The sequence below is a fragment of the Pogoniulus pusillus genome, unplaced genomic scaffold, assembly GCF_015220805.1.
Source record: "Pogoniulus pusillus isolate bPogPus1 unplaced genomic scaffold, bPogPus1.pri scaffold_58_arrow_ctg1, whole genome shotgun sequence".
NCBI lineage: Eukaryota > Metazoa > Chordata > Aves > Piciformes > Lybiidae > Pogoniulus > Pogoniulus pusillus.
Window position 1 is genome coordinate 501,663 of NW_026974711.1, and position 17,033 is coordinate 518,695.

At 58.2% G+C, this 17,033-nt stretch overlaps 1 protein-coding gene across 6 annotated transcripts; it reads right to left on the bottom strand.

Annotated features, from left to right (window-relative positions):
- Positions 1–258: 258 nt before the first annotated feature.
- Positions 259–15,733, bottom strand: LARP4 (La ribonucleoprotein 4). Of its 6 annotated transcripts, XM_064141526.1 has the most exons (17): positions 15,625–15,639; positions 10,615–10,780; positions 10,263–10,404; positions 9,207–9,365; positions 8,855–8,930; positions 8,254–8,390; positions 7,577–7,680; positions 6,772–6,882; positions 5,812–5,865; positions 5,038–5,247; positions 4,728–4,831; positions 2,789–3,022; positions 2,594–2,642; positions 1,923–2,081; positions 1,627–1,748; positions 1,221–1,389; positions 259–678 (listed from the first exon to the last, which is right to left on the bottom strand). In XM_064141526.1, exons 2-17 carry the CDS (start codon positions 10,618–10,620, stop codon positions 346–348), a joined length of 2,169 nt encoding a protein of 722 aa, XP_063997596.1. In that variant the 5' UTR covers positions 10,621–10,780; positions 15,625–15,639; the 3' UTR covers positions 259–345. The 6 variants fall into 6 exon arrangements, with proteins under 6 accessions (XP_063997596.1, XP_063997595.1, XP_063997594.1 ...); XM_064141525.1 differs by lacking the exon at positions 10,615–10,780 and having other exon boundaries at positions 10,263–10,401; positions 15,625–15,722; XM_064141524.1 differs by lacking the exon at positions 10,615–10,780 and having other exon boundaries at positions 15,625–15,718.
- Positions 15,734–17,033: the final 1,300 nt, after the last annotated feature.

Below are 17,033 nucleotides of genomic sequence, written 5' to 3' on the forward strand. Positions count from 1 at the left end.
TTTCCTTTTGTCCCAACACAGCCCCAAAAGCTGATTCCAAAGCAAGGGGAGGGAAAACCAAAAAACCTTCTGCAAATTAAAAACCAAAAATAGAAGGGGGGGGGGAAAAAAATTACAAAAAAATGAGATTCTTTGTATTTATACTGATTGGAATCCTCCTCCAGCATCTCTGCAAATCACTTCTACGGGTGAATTTTGGGACCCCTCTCTCCAACGCTGCTCCTCCACGGCACATCAACCACGCTGCTTTCCCCTGCACAGATCTGTTCTTCTCACAGTCTCCTTTGCTGCTTGAAACTAGTTCACAGCTCCAATTAACCAAGAGGACAATTGGCAGGCCAAGGGTTACTTTGGTGACCGTGGGGGCACGAACTGCTCCTTGCCCAGGCGTCGAGGCGCTCCCTGAGGCGATGCCCTGCGGCCAAACTGCCGTCTCTGGTCCCTGATTTTCCCAGCAGCTCCTCGGGGAGGCCCTCGGAACCCAGAGGGATCCTTCCCTCGACCTTCCACCCTCTCTGCAGCCCTCTCGGGAGCCTTCTCGGGGCTGCTGCTGCTCTCCTCGGCTTTGGCAGGGGGGACGATGTTGGCTCGGTGCTCCCTCAGGGGCTGGACAGGAACTGCAGGAGGTTCCTTTGGGGGCTTCTGGCAAACTTCGGCGTAGCTCAGCTTGCGAGGCTCCTGTGGGAGCAGGGGAGAGCAGCAGAGGTTACACAGCACGGGCAGAGGGGCACAAGGACCCTGCAGCTCATCTGCTCCAACCTCCCTGCCGGGGGCAGGGCCAGCTTCTCAGTGCCACCTGGCCACACTGTGCCCCTCCAGACCATCCAAGGCACCAACGGCAGGAACGCAGCCAGAGATGGCTCCAGAGCTCTGGCAAAGTGCCCAGGAGAAGCTCTTGGGCAGGGGCAGGGGTTTGAGAAGGGGGCAGGGGAGATTAAGGTTGGACATCAGCAGGAGGTTCTGGCACACTGAGGGTGGGGAGATGCTGAGCAGGTTGCCCAGGGCTGTAGCTGAGGCCCTGTCTCTGCAGACACCCAAGCTCAGCCTTGCTGTGGCCCTGGGCAGCCTGCTGCAGCAGGAGGTGTCCCTGCTGCCTGCACGGTGTGGACAAGAGGACCTCTGAGGGTCCAGCCCGATGCAATCTGTGACTCTGCAGCCATCAGCACAGCCAAGAGCAGGCTCCCCATGCCCTACCCCCACCCTCTCTGCCCTGGCCCTACCTGCACCACCACGGCAGGTGCTGTGCTTGCACTGCCTGGAGGTGAAGGGAGATTTGTCCTTGGAGGCTTTGCAGTGCTGACAGGAGAGGCAGACACTGGAGGGGCAGCATGGCTGGGGACGTCCTTCTGAGGAGCCACTTCCTCTGCTTTGCTCTCTGCCTGGGCCGTGCTGTCAAACCAAGGACAAGTCACAACGAACCCGACCCAGCAAGCCACCTCGGAGAGGTTTTGCTCTCTCTGAAGCCACAGCAGAGCAGAGTGGCTCAGCCACCACCACCACTTGGCACTTCCATCTAGTGGCCTCTAGGGAAAGCCTCCCAGACAGAGGAGGAACCAGAGCCTGGCCACCAGCTGGGGGCTTTGCTTGGACACAACTGCCAGAGTCTGCCTCAGGCCATCTCCATACCTTAAGACCACAGCTTCAGGCTGGCTTGGTGAGCTGGCACTGGGCACAGGCTGTGGGCCAGGGCTGTGAACCTGTTCCTCCTGAGCAGGACCTGGGCAGCTGGGCACCAAATCTTTACTTTCCTGCACAGAAAGTTGCAAAACAAAGATCACAGCAGGGCTTAAATTGGTCCTCAGTACACCACAGATCCACGGAATGGGCTGGCTTGGAAGGGACCTCCAGAGATCATCCAAGCCCCCTGCCAGAGCAGGAGCACTCAGAGCAAGGAGAAGGGAGCACATGAAGTGTGCTGGTACCTTCTCTTTGCAGACTCCTTTCACAATGTCTGACATCCTGCTCTCCAGCACAGGCTCTCCTGGTATCTTTGCTGTGCTGCCAGGCAAAGGTGGGAAATTTGATGCTAGCAAGTCAAACTTTGGTGTCTGAGTCTTTGTTTCTGCTGAAGGCTGAGGTCTCTAGAGAAGGGAAACAGCTGTTAATGAAGCCAGGAGCCCTGGGCTGAAAACAGAGTGTCAGGGAATTAATCACAGCAGGGCTCAGCTCGGAAGGGACCTCAGAGCTCATCCACTCCAACCTCCCACCATGCCCAGGGACACCTCTCACCTGCTCAAGGCCTCATCCAGCCTGGCCTTGGACACCCCCAACCAGGAGGCAGCCACAGCCTCTCTGGACAGTCTCACCACTCTCCTGCTGCAGAACTTCTTCCCCAGCTCCACTCTCACACTGCTCTGCCTCAGCTCCAAACCATTCCCCCTTGCCCTGTCTCCAACAACCTCACGCCAAGTCCCTCTGCAGCCTTCCTGCAGGATCCCTTCAGGCACTGTCAGGCAGCTCTAAGGTCCCCCTGAAGTCCTCTGTGCTAGAAGACTGAAACCCCAGAATGCAGCCCAGGAACTGAAGGACTTTGCCCCTCCCTCAGCAGAAGCCAAGCTCAGAGCCTGCCCTCAGGCAGGGCAGAGGCACTCACTGAAGCTCTCTCATCCTCGCGTCTCCGGCGGCCTCGGAACAGATTCCTCCTGCAGAGGCAAAAACAGGCACTGAGGACACTCCTCCTGCCCTGCACAGAGGGCACTGTGCTGCTGGCTGGTGATCCTCAGAGCCTCCAACACCCTGTGCCAGCTGCACTGCTGTGTTACAGCAAGCAGCAGACTCAGCTCCTTACCTGCCCCTGCCAAGGCCATAGTCTCCATTCTGCTCCATCTGGCCGGTAGGAGAATCCTTCTGGGCATAGCTTTGGTCTTGGTGCCCAGCTAACGTGCTGCTGTGTCTCTCCACGACAAAACTCCTGGAGCTGGCTCTGTTGGGTGGTCCATCCCCCCCTGGCATGGTGCTGGCAGCAGCTGTGCCTTCCCCAGCGTGCTCTGAGCTGCTGGAGGATCGGAAGTGAGGCTTCACCCTGCGGGGCAGAGAGAGCTGAGCGAGCCCAGTGCAGACCAAAGGCCTCCTCTTGACAGCTCTGACTGCTCAGATCAAAACTGCTGCACCAAAGCCACTCCAAGTTACCTCTCAGAGGGCCAGACAGATGGGAGTTTAACCAACACTGGCACTGAGGACTCCCTCTCACAACAACTCAACCTTCCTTTCCCGCAAGGGTGTTGCAACAAATGCAGGCAAAGTAAATAAGAGAGGCTTAAACAAACGTTTAGTTACTGAGAGATAAATAAAGCCAATCCTTGGCTATGAGCTGCTGCATGACAAAACAAACCAAGGGTAATGAGCCAGGCCAGAACCCAGAGGCAGAGAGGGATAAGCCTCTCCAAATGAGCTCTTCTGCAGTTCAACAAGCACTAAGGACCAGTTTTAAGGCCTCACTAAGGTGAAGTTTTTCATCAGCAAAGACTAGAGAGGAGGAGGAGGAGGAGCAGGAGAGTTAACTCTCAGTGTGCTCCTGAAGCCAGGGTTCAGCCCTCAGATCTCATAATCTTGCCCATCACCGAGAAGGCCACAGTCTGATCTGGGCAGAAGAGCAAAGCAGAAGAGACAAGGAAGGAAATGAAGGGAAAACAGAGCAGAGAGGAGAGGAAAGAAGAGGAGATGTGAGAGAGCAGAGGGAAGGAGCAGAGGTGCAGGCTGCCCAGACCAGGGGCTGCAGGACCTGTTCTCTCGTAGCGCGATACTTGATCATCACTGGGCCACCCTCGAGATCGTGCAGAGCAATCCTGAGGCACAGCTGCAGCCTCACAGCTGCTGCAGCACAGCCATGGCAGCAGAGAGAACCCAACCCAGACAGAGCTGCAGCCCCTGCACACGCTGAGCCCAGGCTGAGGGCCCCAAACTGAAGTCCTGCCACAAGCAGAAGAACTCCACAGATGTGACCTGCAGGGCACTGCAAGCTGCTCACCTGTGCAGTGTCAGCATCCACCCTCCCGAGGGGACCCGAGCAGAGCCACCTCAGCAGCTCCACTCACAGCCTGCACCAAGGCTCTGCTGAACCACCCCAGATCAAACCCTGAATTCACCTCCTGCCAACAGCCACCAACCCAAAGCTCCTCACAACCCACTCCTGGCACTGGAGCTGATTTCTCAAACCATACCCAAAGCAACTCCGCTGCTCCCAGCCCCTAGGAGACTGCAAGTAACCAACTTCTACCCACATCAACAGGTTACTACTCCATTGTGTTTACACAGAGTAACTGTTCCAGCAAATTCTAAGCTGTTTCCTCCTCCTCAGCATCTCTAAGTGTGAGGACTGAGCTCAGATGTAAGTAAAGATGAGGCTAAAGCAAACAGATCCCAGGAGCAGCCTCAGCATCAGGCAGTTTTAGCGTCCAGCAGTCAGCTGCACACTCTGCAGGGCTAATCACACACCAGGAGGAGCTTACACTTGTGCTACACCAGTTTGTAATCTGTGTGTAACAAACATTAGGAGCATCACCTCCAGAGGAAGGCTTTTGCCTGCAGAAACTGAGGCTTTTTAAGGAGCTACCTTTGCTCTCCCCTGTGCTCTAAGTCCTTAAGCTGCCAGACTGATGTCCTTAGAAATCAAGCTGAGAAACCTCAGACACCATCAACAGCAGCAGCCCAGTGGCAGCAGAAGGGCTGCAGCATGGCACAAGTGCCAGGGAGGCTCCAGGCCCAACAGCAGGGCAGGGACAGCTTACCGGGTCCTGTGGAAGGGGCGCCCGAGGCTGAGGGCAGCAGCGTTGGCTTTGTAGGAGCCTGGGGAGCTGAAGCCATTCACAAAGCCACCGTTGGGGAAGGGAGCCTGCAACAGACAACAGCCCAAGGAGGGTCTCAGCTGGGAGGGGAAGGGCTGCAGCTTCAGGAGGCTGGATGAGAGGGAGAGGTCCTGCCCCAAGCCCCCTTCCAACCTGAGCCATTCCACATCCCCACAGCGAGAGCCTCCTGACCAAGCAAAGCCCTGAGGCTCTGGGCTGCTCTCCCTTCCCTCTTTCATCAGCTGTGACTCACCAGTGGTGTTTCAAAGTAAGGTGCAGGATTTGGAGACCAGGTCTGAGGCACAATGCTGTAAATGGAGTACTGCTGAGGGCTATATACAGGCTGCATGAAGAGAGGGGAGGCAAACGGCGCTTGGGTCTGCACTGGCTGAGGGTAGACACTGGAATCCACCACCCGGTAACCATTCTTAGCAAAAAAGGTGTTGATGGCTTTTATCCTGGCCTGAAAGAGAAGAAATCACACCACAGGCATCAGCTGGGGGCAAGGGGGAAGCAGAAATGAAAGTCTTCTTGAAGTAACAGAAGGGAAGAGAGGAAGGGAAGAGATCGCTGCTGGGAAATAAAAGCTGCCTGGCAGGGCCTGAGGAGAGGCTGCAGGAAGGCTGCAGGGGCACTTGGCATGAAGGTGGCTGAGACAGGCCAAGGGGGAATGGTTTGGAGCTGAGGCAGAGCAGGGTTAGGCTGGAGCTGAGGAAGTTCTTCAGTGGGAGAGTGGTGAAATCCTGGCACAGGCTGCCCAGGGAGGTGGTGGAGTCCCCATCCCTGGGGGCACTCAAGAACCCTGTGGCCATGGGAGCATTGGGTTGCTGCCTGGGCTGGATGATCTTGGGAGGCCTTTTGCAACTAAAGCAACTCTGATTCTGTGACCTTGCTCACGTTAAGAGCCTACAGAGCAAGTGCTAGGAACCATCCCACTGCCAGCTCCTCGCTGCAGCCTGCCCTGAGTGCAGAGAGAGAGGCCACAGAGAATCCCATCAGACAGAACCCTCACACGAAGCAGTCTCACCATTACTGGCTTGCCCTGAAAAGTTTTCACTTCCTCCCTTAAGTACTTAAATGCCTGCAGAGACAAAAAAAGAAGAAGAGAGAGATTAATATTAGAGCATCCTGATAAAGCTGCACTGGTTCATGACTGCTGGAGGCCATTACAGCACTTCCCAGAGCAGGCAGCAATGTGCTCAAATCAGGAACCCTTCAACAGCATCATCAATAACAGCAGCACAGGGTTTGGGCTCCTCAACCCAAACAGGACACTGGGGGGCAGGAGCAGGTGCAGAAAAGGGCAAGAAAGCTGGGGAAGGGTCCTGAGAAGAAGCCTTATGAAGAGCTGGGGCTGTGCAGACTGAAGAAGAGGAGGCTGAGGGGAGGCCTTCTGGCTCTCTACAGCTCCATGAAAGGAGGCTGGAAGGAGGTGGGTGTTGGTCTCCTCTCACAAGTTACAACTGGTAGGACAAAAGGAAACGGCACCAGGTAGGACAAAAGGAAACGGCACCAGGTAGGACAAAAGGAAACGGCACCAGGTAGGACAAAAGGAAACGGCACCAGGTTATGCCAGGGAAGCTTAAGATCGGACATGGAAGAATTTCTGTGCCCAGAAGGTTCTCACAGACCAGCAGAGGCTGAGCTGCTAGCCCTGGCATCTGGATATGGTGCTCAAGGCTATGGTGTAAAGTGGCGCTGGCAGAGTCAGAGGTTGGACTCTGTGATCTTGAAGATCTTTTCCAACCAGAGTGATTCTGTGATTGAAATTCAGGCCCCTGGATGCCAGTCGTGGCTGGAGAGCACCGAGCCAGGAGGCAAAGGAAGGAATTCTGAGCCTGCATCTCTCACCTCCGTTAACCAGAACATGCAAACCACCTCCTGCAACAGCAGAGAGGGCTCAGCAAAGCAGCTCTGGTTAGCTGCAGGGGGCAGAGAGCAGAACCACTGCTGGGAGGTGCTGAGCTGGGGAGCTGTGCAGCCTTACCTGCTGCGCGTCCGTGTCCGACTGGAATGTGACGTACCAGTTGTTGTTGTGAGCAAACTCACAGCTGATCACCTTGGGGCAGTTCTCATTCTTAAACAGAGCCTTCACCTCCTGCAGGAGAAGAAATCAGGCACTTAAGGGCATCAAGCTCTAACCTGTAAACTGAACACTAAACCAGGAAAGTTTATGGGCTGCAGCTCCTCAGCTGCACTTCTCCTCTGCCCAGGGAGCTCCTCTCGCCCCCTCCGCCAGGCACCGAATTAGCCTCGGTGTGTTCAGGGAGAAATTCCTGACAGTGAGGCTGGGGAGATACAGGCACAGGTTGCCCAGAGAGGATGTGGCTCCTGGAGGTGTTCAAGGCCAGGCTGGATGAGGCCTTGAGCAAGCTGGGCTGATGGGAAGTTCAAGAAGGACCTCAGGGAACTGCTTGAGAGAGTCCAGCCCAGAGCCACAAAGCAGCTGCAGGCAGCAGAACACCTTCCTGTGGGGGCAGGCTGAGGGAGCTGGGGCTTGCTGCTGATAAGATGTGCAGGGATGGAGTCAGACTCTGCTCAGGGATGTCCAGGGCCAGGACAAGGAGCACCAGGTGCCAGCTGGAGCAGTGGAGGTGCCACAAGAACAGGAGGAGAAAGTTCTTTGGTGTGAGGGTGCTGGAGGCCTGGAGCAGGCTGCCCAAGGGTTGTGGAGTTTCATCCTCTGGAGTTTCCAACCCCCTTGGATGTGCTCCTGTGTGATCTGCCCAGGCAGGGGTTTGGAGTGGGTGATCTCTGGAGGTCCCTTCCAGCCCCTGCCCTGCTGTGCTCACCTCTATGGGAGTGGTTTCAGGGATCTCACGGAGGATGATGATGCATCTCTTGTGGTTTGGTCTCACTTTCTCCCCTCTCTCATCCACTTGTACCATAGGAGAAGCTGAAATCCAAGTATAAAAGTTGGTTTAGCACTGGACACTGTGCAGGGCAGAGCAGCAACCTCCAGCAGCCAACCTCTGAAGAGCTCTGCCCGAGAAACCAAACTGCATCAGCTCTGCTCCCAGAACAAAACCTTCACTGCTGTTAAGTTCTCCACCTTCCCCCCTCTACTTGATGGGGCTGGTGGGAGAGCTGGGGATGGACTTTCTGGCAGGGCCTGTTGTGACTGGACAAGGGGTGCTGGGGGTAGACCAAAGCAGAGGAGGCTTAGACTATGGCCAAGGAAGACAGTGAGGATGGAGAGAGCCTGGCCCAGGCTACCCAGGGAGCTGGGAGCTGCCCCATCCCTGGAACCATCCCAGGTCAGGGTGTTTGGGGCTCTGAGCAACCTGCTCTAGTTGGGGCTGTCCCTGCTGACTGCAGGGGGTTGGACTGGAGGAGCTTTAAAGGTCCCTTCCAACCCAAACCACTCTGTGACCTCTGAAGCTCAGCAGAACATGGCCTAAGCAGCTCAGAGACTGAAGGAAGGATTCTTTGTTTCGTGGATCCAGACACCAAAATAGCTCAGACTTACATCTCAGCACTTCCAGAATCAGATCCATGTCAGTTGTCAGCTTCTTAATGCCTTCCATGTTAGCAATTGTCCAAATGGGCACAAACTGGTCACTGTCCATCTGAGACATCAGGTAGAGATCCTTTGAAAGGTTCTCCCTGAGAAGACAAAAGCTGATTAAATCCTGACCCTTCTCCACAGCTGAGGCTGAGACATTCAGAGTTAGCAGCCCAGGCCCTGGCACAGTCCAGCAGGCTCACACAAACCAGGAGAGAACTCAAACACCTAAATCAAACCAGAGTGCTCTGCAGGTTAGGGTGCAGAGAGGACCTGGCCAGAGAAGCCTCTGCTGCCAATACACAACTCAGTGACCCCCCCAAACCTCAAAGCCATGAAGCACAGAAGTCAAACTTGGGGCTCAGTGGAGGGCAAAGGCATGGACAGAACTGAGGGCACTGAAGGGTACCCACAGGGCACATCCCAAGCCTGGTTTCACACCACAACCAACCCCTCCCCAGCTGCTGTTTATGAAGGTGACAGCAGAAATAAAGCCCCCAAAAGGGAAAATCTGACTGGAACTGCACTGAAGAGTCCCCAGAGGGTTGAATTGCCTCTACTGTACCGGGAGAAGCAGAACTCAAGTTGCTTCCTCAAGCATTCTCTGATGTCTTCTGTGGACACTGCGGAGCTGCCTTCACCTGGAAGTGACCACACTCAGCATCAGACCTCAGCCTCTCACTGCAGAGGAGGTTTCAGTGGGCAGAACAGAAGGAACCCTTCTGGGCAAGGCTCAGACACCCTGCAGGCCACACCACACCTCCCCAAGGGGGGCTTGGACCCCACAACTTCCACCTCATCAGCCAAGAGCTGTGGCTGCCTTGGACCTGCACTGAACAGAGCCTCTCACAGGTCCTTCCCAGGACACAATCACAGCAGAGGACCACAGACACCGAGACCCTGAGCTGGACACTCACCAGACACTTCATAGATTTGGTATCCAAGGTCTTCAGCTGCCAGGACAATTCCATTTGCAGAGGCTTCCTCAGCTCCTGAGCCGTTCCTGGGGGCCTCACAGGCTGGGCCATACATCACTGCATACTGCTTGCAGCCGTCCTCTGGAGCCTCTGCACTGCCTGCCAGGGGCACAGCAGCACAAACCCAGCACAGGCTCAGGGCATTTGCCACTGGAGGATGTTGGCTGCCAACAGCAAGCACCCAGCAAAGCTGCAGCTGAAATGCCTGGACCTGGTCTGCTTCTTAGCCCTTCAGCATCTAGCGGGGACAAGGCTGAGGGAGCTGGGAGTGTGCAGTCTGCAGAGGAGGAAGGCTCCAAGGGGACCTCAGAGCTGCCTGAAGGGATCCTGCAGGAAGGCTGCAGAGGGACTTGGAATGAAGATGGCTTAGACAGGCCAAGGGGGAATGGTTTGGAGCGGAGGCAGAGCAGGGTTAGGCTGGAGCTGAGGAAGAAGTTCTGTAGTAGGAGAGTGGTGAGAGCCTGGCACAGGCTGCCCAGGGAGGCTGTGGCTGCCTCCTGTCTGGGGGTGTTCAAAGCCAGGCTGCACAAGGCCTTGAGCAGCTGGGTCTAGCTGAGAGGGGTCCCTGGGCGTGGTGGAGAGGTTGGAGCAGACGAGCTCTGAGGTCTCTCTGATGCTATCTCACTGATGCAGCAGGACTGCAGGGGGCCCTCAGACCTTATCTTCCCGTTCACGGGGTCAGGTGTGCCAGGGGGCAGCAGTGGTGGACACCTCTGCACTCTCAGCACCTCGCTGCCCTCCGAGCGCGTTACTGAGTCATCACTGGGCCCTGCAGCCTGCCAGCTGCTGGACGCTGTCCTGGCACAGCTCTGGACACCTTCCTCACCTCCTCAGCCAAAGCTGCCCTATGCTAACTGCTTTTTCACCTTCATTTAACACCTATTGCTGGGTCAGCACCAACAGCCTCGAGTACAGCAGGTTGCTTACTACTGACTCCTGCAGGGCAGCCTCTGTCCCACCCCACCACAGCCCCTCCGAGCCCCCCCAGCGCCTCACCCTCGCTGTGAGCCCCTTGTGCTGCTGCTGGTTCTTGCCACGAGTGCTCTGCTCCATTGGTCGGTGCCTCACTGCTCCCCTGGGGTACCTCCTGCCAGACCTTTGCGTTGGGGTTCAGGCCAGCACCTTTGGATGTCACCTGCTGGAGAGAGCAGCAGGCAGCAGTCAGCCAGAGCCAGCCCAGGGCCGCGCAGGAGGCTGAAAGCCAGACAGCAGAGGTGAATTTAGTGATTGGCTATCAGGATGCACATCTCCAGTCTCTACCCAAGCTATTAAGCACCTATGTGATTTTTTTTTTTTCATGAATTAAAGAGGAAAATCCTTGGTTGCTTTCCAAGTATTTCATTTCTACCTCCATGAGAAGTGTTGCCTTCACCCTCTCTGTATTGACATCCGACCGCACGCCGGGGACGTGGCTTAGCCGTCAGGGACCTCCTAAGCTTTTAAAGGCTTGGCTGCCATAATGCTCCAGGCCCTTTTCACCACAAAGGGAACTTTTCCCTTCTCCAGACCCCTTCCTAGAAAGGAAGGTAAAAAAACACGTTTCAAGGACAAGAAGCTAATGACTTTCTGAAGCAGTGACATCTCTGCTCACCACGCACGGCCTCGGCTCTCCCTGGGGGCACTTACCTGGGATCCACCCAACTTCCACACGACCTCACCTACAGCTCACACCAACAACTGCTCCTTCAACTGGGAACCAAGAGAGCAGAGTTTGTGAAGTGCCAAGATAAGCAGAGAAACCCTCAGGGCCTGCTGGCAGCTGGGGAGCATCCCCCTTGGAGACTGGGCAAGAGGACCATAATCATAGAGAAGGTAAATACGGAGGAGGAGGAGGAGGAGGAGAAGAAACTGCAGGATGGATCCCAGCGTGGAATCTGGCAGCAGCAAACAATCCTGCAGCAGAGGATGGTGGCCCCCAGGGTCCCTTCCTTAGAGCTGCTCAGAAGCTCCTTTGGAGGAGCCCAACAGCAGCACAGAGGAGGGGCACTGTAATGGCTTCTGCTGCACAGATCCAGGGAATGCCTTGGAAGGGACTTTGAATACCACCCAGTGCCAACCTCCTGCCACGGGCAGGGACATCTCCACCAGCCCAGGGTGCTCAAGGCCTCATCCAGCCTGGCATGGGACACCTCCAGGGAGAGGGCAGCCACAACTTCCCTATGCAGCCTGTGCCAGTGTCCCCTCACTCTCAACAATTTCTTCATCTCTACCCTCACTCTCCCCTTTCCCAGCTCAAAGCCTTTGTCCCTCATCCTGGCACTCCCAGCCCTTGTCCCAAGGTCCTCCCCAGCAATCCTGGAGGCCCTTCAGCTACTGGAAGGCTGCTCTAAGCTCTCCTTGGAGCCTTCTTTGCTCTAGGCTGAGCAGCCCCAACTAAATCCTTCCGTGCAGACAAGCAAACTTTGCTGTTGCTAAAATTCCCCTGCCCAGAGCTCCTAAGCACCCAGAAAGAGCTAAGAGAGTCTCTTCCAAGCAGGCTCCCTCCAGCACTGCCTAATGTCCACTTCACTCACAAGGTGCTTGGATTTTAAAGGCAAAGGCCACCAATTCCAGCTGCTATCAAACTTCCTTATTTGTGTATCTGTGACCTGCTCCAGAGGCCAGCCTCCTGGAGGCTGAAATTAAGGAGTGGCTGCTACCAGGCCTCAAACAAAGCAAAAAGGATAAGGAAGCAGTTGCAGGAGCTTTAGAGATAATTCCTCAGCCAAGGTCACATCCAGCCCCAAAGCTGTCTGCAGCAAGGACAAGCCCAAACTCAGCAACAGGGAGGCTGTGGATGTCCCCTCCCCAGGGGGTGTTCAAGGCCAGGCTGGATGAGGCCTTGAGCAACCTGCCTGGTTCTTGCCACGAGTGCTCTGCTCCATTGCTCAGTGCCTCACTGCTCCCCTGGGGTACCTCCTGCCAGACCTTTGCTTGGAGCTGGGTCAAACCCAAGCTGGGACCTCTAACGACCCTTCCAAAGCCATTCCATGGATCCCTGAAGCTGCAGGGAGCTGCCCTGCAGGAGGGCTCACTCGAGCAGCTCTTCTGAAGAGGCCAAAGCACAGCTCCTGCTCATCTGAGTGAGGCTGCACTGAGCCCCCGGGGCTGGCTCAGGACAGACCTCCCAGCTGCTGTCGGGAACTTTCATGCTGAGGTTAAAGCTTTACAGAGTGACAAAGGTTAGGAGCAGTCTCTGGCAGGCGCCAGCTGACGAAGCTGTTGTCCTCCTCCTCCCCCCCCTCCCTCAACCCCGGCACAGCTCCCCCCACACTCTGCTGCTCTCTGCAAACGTGCAGCAAAGATTTTCCTCCAGCAGTCCCTCAGCACTGCCTATGGAAGCATCCAGCCCAGTCCGACAGGACAGCAGGGAGCATTTGCCTTACTGGAACAGCCTAAACTCCATTTTACAGCTCAAATTAAGCCAACCCAGATGAAAGTGCTCAGCTCCTTCCCAAGGATTCTATTTCAGCAGTAACTCAATTCAGCCTGTGCCCAAAATCTGAACTCTCAGCCTGTGACAGCTTTCCCAGAGTCTCTGGAAGGGAATCTAAGGGAAAAATCTAGAAGAGAAGCCACTAAAAACTTGTGAGGGGAGAATCCAAACATTTTCCAGAAGGGGAAGTGTGAGCAGAGAGAATAAACAAAACCTGGAGGTCAGCAAACCTATGGGAGGTTGGCAAAAAGAACCTTGTGCTGGCCTGGAGATAGGAGAGGAAGGGAAACCTCCACCTGCAGCAGGCTCAGGCACCAGCCAGGAGCTGCCTGCCCCCTCCTCAGAGCTCCTCCAGGCTGGGAAAGGAAAACAAAACAAGAGAGCAGGCTGGGGGCAGCCCCAAAGCAGCAGGCAGAGCTGCTCTGGGACCGAGCACAGGGCAGCAGCCCACAGCAGCTCTGCTCTGAGGGCCCCAGCGGCCATTCTCAGGACACATCAATGGCCACAGGAGCTCCTAGCACTGTGCAGAGGCTCCTGGCACCAGTCAGTGTGAGCACCCCAGGACCAGGGCTGTCTCCTTCACCCCTCAGTGACAATGACACCACCTTGACCTGTGCCAATGTGTCCCTCCCTTCTGGGTGAGCAGGGACAGTTGTAGGGTCTGGCCAGGAGGGAAGCAGGCAGCAACACTCAGTGCATCCCATGGGCCTGGTTTTCCAGCTAGGAAACGTTGCTGGCAGCAGCCAGGGCAGCACTTCCCTCACCTGAAGGGCCCAGGGTGCAACTTCCACCATCAATCACCAACATATTGGCTCGAGAACATGTGGCCTGAGGGCCAGAGCAAGCTCAGCAAGCCAGCAGCAGTGACACTTCTCAGGTGCATTTAGCAGCACTCTCAAAGCACCTTCAGCACCACCTGCTAGCAGCAGCCTGGCCCAGGCCCTGAGTGAGGAACAGGACCTGCACTGAGCTCCAGTGCAGGCAAAATGCTCCCTGAGAGCAGCAGGAGCTGAGCTGACAGATACTGAAGGGCAGCAGAATTCCAGCACTGCTGCTGTGATGGAAGCAACTCACAACCACCATGGGCATACCTCAGTTATGGCCAAACCATCAAGCAGGTCAGCTCAGCCTCCTGGAAGCTGCAGCACTTCTCCCACAGCACAGCTCTGCACCTCCTCTGTCAGGCAGCCCCAAAGATCCCAGGGTAAAAGCTGCACTTTGCTTCCAAGCAGCTTGACCACAGCATTCCAGAGCCCCTGGGCAAGAGTTCCAGGCCCCTGTCCTGGCAGGGGAAAAGCATCTGCAGAGAGTCCAGATCGTCCTCAACGAAGATCACAGAAACTAACTGGCAGTGGGAGAGAAAACCCAAACAGAGCTACCCAGGTCAGCCCATTCTGCTCTGGAACAGCACTCTCTGAGCTCCCAGAGCCTGCTGCCTGCCTTCACAGGCTCCTCGTCGGCTCCAGGTCTCTTCAAGCAGCCTGAGCTCCATCCACAACACAACCATTCCAGGTCACTGCTGCGACTTCCAGAACCTGCCTCGCACCCTGGAGGGGGTCACCACGGATGGGGCTGGCTGCAGCTCCAAGCACCCTGAGCAGTTCCTCTTTCAGGCTACAGGAGGGAAAACCAAATTGCTAAGAACCTGTCCCCTCTGTGCTCATGAAAGCTTTTCTTCTGTCTTCCAGTGCAAGCCAAGCAACGCTCAGGGGAGCACAGGGAAAGCTGCCTGGAGAAGGTAGTGCCCAGACCCTTTCATTTTGAGATAAGCTAAGAGCCACAGCAAAGAGCAGCACCTCCACACTGGACCCCAGCACAACACCCACATGCCTTGGCCTTCGCTCACTGAGGCTGCCCAGAGAGCCTGGGGAGTCTCCTTCGAGATCTATCTGGATGTGTTCCTAGGGGACCTTGCTTCGGCAAGGGCGGGGGGGGAGGGACGGGAACTGCACTCGATGATCTTCAGAGGTCCCTTCCAACCCCTACCACCCTGCGGCTCTGCGACTCCTTCCCCAGGCCAGCAGCTGTTTGCTTTCTGAGCAAAACGTACCGCAGAGTTTGGAGGAGCAGCGCAGCTGCCTGCCTTTGTCCAGCCAGCGCTGGAACCGCTCCACCGAATCCCGTGAAGCGCCGCGAACAAGCCACGCACGGGCAGCGGCTGCGGACCCGCACCCGGACCAAGCCGCTACCTCCCCCGGGCCTCCCGCCGCGGGAAGCGGCCGTGCGGCACAGGGAGGGAAGCAGCAACACCCCGCGCCCCCCCTCGGTGGCCGCCGTGCCTGGAGACGAGGCGCAGCCGGGCCCCGAGCCCCCACGCGGTCCCCCAGCAGCCCGCAGCCAGCAGCGGCTGCACGGCTCCAGCCGAGCCCTTTCTCTCCGCTCCCGTAAATTCCCCTCCGCTCCCGCCAGCCCCAAGCGCTCCATGCCCACCCCCGTGCCCGTGCAGCTGCGCTGCTCCCAGCGCGCCCAGGCCCAGGCGCCGGCGCGCAGACCCGCGGGGCTCCCGTGCGCTACCGAGGGCCGCGCCTGCCCCGCCGGTGCCGCTCCGCTCCCCGCCGCCTTCCCGGGCGCAAGAGGCCCTCTGCGCCTTGGCCGCCGTGGCCCGAGGCTGACGCGGCGGCTCCAGCGGCCCCCGGGCCCCCGCCGCGCGTAACCTTCACGCCAGGCCGCGGAGCGGCGGCTCCCCCGGAAGGTCACCGCTGTGCCTTTCACCCGCCCCGCGCCGCCCCCACGCCGAGCTGGCGGCGCCGGCGGAGCCGTTCCGAGCGCCGAGCCCCCCCCACCGCCACCCGCCGGGCCCGCGGCCGCCGCCCCCGGATTTGCTGTGTCAGCCCCGTCCCCTCCCCCCGGCGCGGCCGGCGGAGCGGAGCAGCGTGCGCGGCCTCCCCGCCACATGGCCCGGCAAGGCCCAGCCCGGCCCGGCCCGGCCCTGCTCCGCCTCACCTCCACGAACAGCAGCATCCTGCCGCCCGCGCCCAGGCCAGCGGGCCCGCGATCCGCGCCGCGCTCCGCGCTGCCCGGCGGCGGCCGCGCCAGCGGTAAGGACACTCCGGCTCCGCCTCCGGCTGCTGCCGCCAGGGCCCGGCCCCCTCCTTCCTGCCGCCGCCGCCCGCCTCCTCCGGGCCGCGCCGAGGCCTTCCGGGGCAGGGGCGGGGCCGGGCCGGCCCATTCCCCGCGCAGGGAGGGGGGGAAACCGCTGCGGCAGGGGCCGCGGCGGCTGCGCCACTGCGCGGGGAGGGGCCGCGGCGTCCCCCGCGGCGGGAGTGGGCTGCCCCAGCCCCTCGCCGCTGAGGCTCCGAGCGCGGTCGGAGAAGCTTCCAGGCGCTGGGGGCTGCGTCCCGAGCTCGGTGCCCGCAGCAGCCCCTGGGGCCGTTGTGTTCAAGGCCATTCATTACCTTTCTTGTTTTTCTCTAGACCTGCTCCAGCCCCTCAGTGTCCTTGGAGCGAGGGGCCCGACACTGAACGCAGGATTCGAGTAGAGGGGGGCACATCCCCGGCCCCCCTGACGGCGCCGCTGCGGATCCCCGCCGGGGTGCCGGTGGCTTCCTCGGGCTCCTGGGGCCACGCTGGTTCTTTGGGGGCTTTGAAGGCCTGGCTGGGTGTGTTCCTCTCTGACCTGCATGGTGCTGCTCTGGCAGGGAGGTTGGACTCGGTGGATCTCTGGGTCACTTCCAACCGCTAGAATCATGGAGTAGAATCAACCGGTTTGGAGGAGAGCTCCAAGCTCCTCCAGCCCACCCTAGCCCCCAGCCCTACCCAGCCAACCGGACCATGGCACTAAGTGCCCCAGCCAGGCTTGGCTTTGAATACTTGCCCCTGCCCTGGCCAGACCTCATCTTGGATACTGCCTTCAGTTTTGGGCTCCTCAGTTGCAGAGGGACAGGGATCTGCTGGAGAGGGTCCTGCAGAGAGCTGCGAGGGTGATGGGACTGGAGCAGTGTCTGGTGAGGAGAGGCTGAGGGCCCTGGGGCTGAGAGTCTGGAGAAGAGAAGACTGAGAGGGGATCTAATAAATGTCTCTAACTATGTGAGGGCTGGGGGTCAGGAGGGGGACAGGCTCTGGGGGTCAGGAGCTGGGGACAGGCTCTGGGGTCAGGAGGCAGGGGACAGGCTCTGGGGGTCAGGAGCTGGGGACAGGCTCTGGGGGTCAGGAGGAGGGGGACAGGCTCTGCTCACTGCTCCCTGGGATAAGACAAGGAGCAGTGGATGGAAGCTGCAGCACAGAAGGTTCCACCTCAAGGGGGAACTTCTTGCCTGGAAGGGTCCCAGAGCCTGGCACAGGCTGCCCAGAGAGGTTGTGGAGTCTCCTCTGGAGCCTTTCCAGGCCTGTCTGGATGTGTTCCTGTATGACCT